This window comes from Apteryx rowi, unplaced genomic scaffold (assembly GCF_003343035.1).
Source record: "Apteryx rowi isolate R43461 unplaced genomic scaffold, aptRow1 scaffold_331, whole genome shotgun sequence".
NCBI lineage: Eukaryota > Metazoa > Chordata > Aves > Apterygiformes > Apterygidae > Apteryx > Apteryx rowi.
Genome location: NW_020449764.1, coordinates 916,577 through 920,189, shown reverse-complemented (window position 1 = coordinate 920,189; position 3,613 = coordinate 916,577). Strand labels below are relative to the sequence as shown.

The following is a 3,613-nucleotide window of genomic DNA, read 5'->3' as shown; positions in this document are numbered from 1 at the left end:
CCAAATGGCGCAGCTGCGAGGCCAGCTGTGCCCGCGGCCCTCGCCCACGGGCGGCCGGGGCCACATCCTGCCCCCGGCCCCATCCAGCCCCTGAGCAAGGCTCCCACCGCCCCGCTCGGGGCATCCTTCGCCTGACGCCTGGGGCTTCCTGCGTATGGCGGCTTTGCAAACAGCAACCGCTGGGTCTCTGCAGTGACCTTGCAGCCGCTAGAGCCGGGCTTGGAGCAAGGGCTCGGGCCCCCCTCACGGCCCGGGGCAGCTAACGCCGCGGGGAGGGAAGGCCCGAGCCCCGGCAGAGCGGCGCGGTGCCCACCCCTCCCTGGCACCGGCTGCGTTTCAGAGCTGAGCGGAAATTATTTTTAGTGGTGTTGATCGGCTTTGCAAAGCTGTTGGGAAAACAGTGAGTCAGAGGCAGACCTGGCTCACCATGGCGGGGGGAGCAGCCCTCTCTGTGCCCGCGCGGCGCTGAGCAAACACCGATCGTGCCGCGCTGCCCCGTGGCCGGAGGGAGCCCCGGCTCGGCCGGGATGCGACCCGAGAGGTGCCTGGGGCCAGGAGGCGCCGTGCAGGGCCGCTTTGCTGCAAAGATGGGGGGACCCTCGGCGGCTTTGTGTGAGCCAAGCCGTGGCCACGGCAGGGAACGGCAGCCTGCGAGCCAGCTCCGGGCATAGAGCCCTAACTCCAGCTGCTGCCATCGCGGGGTCGGGGCCGCGGAGCCGCTCAAGGTAACCTTCGCCTCTCGGAGCAGGCGAGGACGGCTCGGCCCCCTCCCTGCTCCCTCACAGCCTGGCACGTCTCTCTCCTCCCCGCTGCTGCCAGAAAAACAGCCCCGCGGCTTGGCAGCTGGCCAGGCGCTTCAGACAGCGCATCCTCCTCGCCCCCCCGAGCACGGCTGTCTCCCAAGTCTGGGCAAACAAATTGCAGCGCGCGTCCCACCACGCTGCGCGGGCCGAGCTGGGGCACTGCGTTGCCTACGCAAGGATCCCGGGTGGCAGCTGCCGCGCTCGAACCGCTCCTGCTCCGCACTGGGGCTCGTGCAGATCACCCGGGACCAGCTGGGGCTCAGCCCGCGTGCCCTTCTCCCGTCAGCCTCCCTCCGCCTTTGCCGTCCCCCCCCTTTGCTGCTGCTGCAGAGCGGGACGGACCCCTCGCTGCTGCCAGGGCCACCGCGACGAAGGCACCAAACCAGGGCCGGTGTCCGGTGCAGCAGTGCCCTGGGAAAGGGCTCCATGGCCCCAAACCTGGCCAGCTGCCGGGGAAAGGTGCCGCCAGCGTCTGTAAGCCACACGTCCATCGGCACTAGTACGACACGGTGAGCTTTGCTTGCCTGCGCCACGGAGCGGCAGCACCCATCCCTGCCCGCCGCCCTCCGAGGCGCAAGCGCGTCCTGCCCGGTCTGGACATCTGCTCAGCTGCTGGCGCAAGGGCCGAGGCCAGGCCTCGCACGAGCCCTGCCCGTGAGCGACGAGGGCTGGGAGACGGAGCCGGCCGGGCCCTGATTAAACACTCGTTGTGCTGAGCATGGCTGGAAAATGACTGTAATTACACAGTGATCCCAGCTGAGGGACCAGCTCTGATCCCGTTAATAACCCAGACAGGTGCCTCCTTCCCTGGCTCCCAGGAGCGGGGCTGCGGCGGCCGCCAGAAGGTCTCTGGGAGCTGCTTCGCTCCGATCGGTCACGCAGCTGCCCGGAAAGCAGAGCTCTCTGACGCCAGAGGGGCTGGAGATGCCCTGCCCTGCTGAGCTCGGGGCATCCCAAATCCACCCTCAGCACCAGAGGATTTTCCTGCAGGGAGGCAGCACCGGTGGCCAACTCCGGTACACCCAGCGCCTTCGCTGGTGAGAGCGAGGCGCCATGCCAGACGGGTCCGAACGCCTCCCGCAGCCCTGGCCATATCTCCAGGGCTCCGCTTTGCAGCCGGCTGCGCTGCAAGACGTCGGTCTGGCCGGCGCCGGGGAGCCCTGCTCCGTCACGAGGGTCCCCGGGCTGGGCTCGGCCCGCTCGGCAGCACCACGGCGGGTCGGCGCTTCGGTACGAAGCCGCCCCAGGCTGCCGGGCGCTGCCTTCGCCGGCTGCGCTGCCAGGGCTGCCCCGGGTGCCCATCCGCCGGCTCCCGCGGCACCCAGGGGGTTTGGGCACCCTCCCGGGAAGGCTGCAGCGAGCAGGTACTTACCACCATCTAGTGGCCCTTCAGCCAAGTGCGGCACGGGTGGGATGCGCTGATTAATCCCGGATCCTGGGCTCCGGCAGGCTGGAGCAGACGGGTTTCCTGACACTCCAAGCTCGGGCTGGGGGCGAGGGGCTGTGAGCCCCTGGCGTGGTGTCAGCCCCCAGCACCCGCAGCCGATGCCCAGCTCCGGCCCCGAACCCGCAAGCAACTTGAGGCGGGGGTTGGAAAGGAAAACAGCTTTATTCCAGGCCACCAGCCCTCTCTGTCCCACACCGCTGTCCCAGCACACAACCAGCCGCTCCATGGGTCGTCACCAGCCGGCCCAGCCGTGCAGAGCCCGGGCAGGATGAGGCCGAAGCGCAGCCCATCGCGGGGCAGACGGGAGCTATCGCAGCCGGTACCTCGGGGCAGGCCAGGGCTCGCTCCGCGATGGTTAGTGGCAGGGTGACGGGACACGGGTGTCTTCGCACAACGGGTTCCCACAGGAGGGGGAGGCCAGGGCTGACGGTGGGGAAGGTCGGTCCGGCATCTCAGCACAGCCAGGGAGCAGGGAGAGAGGGAAGCACCTGGATTCAGGCGAGGGAGAGACACGGGTGACGGTGGGAATGGGAGACACTGAGAGGCAGGCTGGGACCTTGCCCGCGTCAGCGACTGATGCACAGAGGGGCACGGAGGGAGGGCGGACGTGGAGATCTCCCTGCCCCTTGCAGGCATCAGGACTCTGCTTCTAGCTCTGCCGCAGACCCCCTCCCCTTCCCCAGCCCCGCTCTGTGCCTCAGTTTCCCCATCTGCCAAAAGACTCCCCTCCCTAAGGGGCTTTGTTTGGGAGAAAAACCTTGCACATGCAGCACTTGGCATCAGTGTTAGTGTTACAGCTGGCGACGCAGGACTTTCATGGGTCGATGGAGCCAGCTGCAATGGTTTTAGCACAAGTTTCTCCCATGGATCTTGAAGGACTTGAAACCTAGCTAGCTCCTGTGTAAAGTGGAGACCAGAAGATGGAGCCAAAGACAGTCCTCAAGGCTCAGGCACCCCAGAGACGCTGGGGCACCCCAGGAACAGCCACCTCCCCAGCACCCGCCTCCCCCTCCGAGCACCCCAGCCCCAGCGGCTGCACCCCGGCCTGGGGGCCCCGCTCTCACCAGGGACGTCGCGGCTGGGGTGCTCATCGCTCCTCCAGGTCATAGGCAGCCACCAGGTAGTCCTTCGGGACGATGCCCACCACGTTGTTGAGCTCTCCGACCCACCAGCCGTACATGTTGTACTCCTGGGGAGACACACGGGAAGGACGGTGACAGGGACAGCTGGGAGGGCCGGGGTCAGTGGGGGCAGACACGGCTCCGTCCCCTTCCAGTGACCTCAGGCGACGGTGGCTGCATTTACACACGCAGCAGCCCCCGGACTCCCACTGGAAAATACCCCGATCCCATTTCTCTCCCGT

The 3,613-nt window shown here is 67.6% G+C and overlaps 1 protein-coding gene across 2 annotated transcripts in view; it reads right to left on the bottom strand.

The window, feature by feature from the left end:
• Window positions 1–2,412: 2,412 nt before the first annotated feature.
• The window catches only part of SKAP1 (src kinase associated phosphoprotein 1), a 164,198-nt gene continuing 162,997 nt past the window's right edge, over window positions 2,413–3,613 (bottom strand). For both annotated transcript variants that reach the window (XM_026071857.1, XM_026071856.1), the window contains 2 exons: window positions 3,315–3,439; window positions 2,413–2,738 (listed from right to left, as the gene is read on the bottom strand). In XM_026071857.1, the coding sequence (XP_025927642.1) occupies window positions 3,338–3,439 (102 nt within the window). In that variant the 3' untranslated portion in view covers window positions 2,413–2,738; window positions 3,315–3,337. The remainder of the gene's footprint in view (window positions 2,739–3,314; window positions 3,440–3,613) is intronic.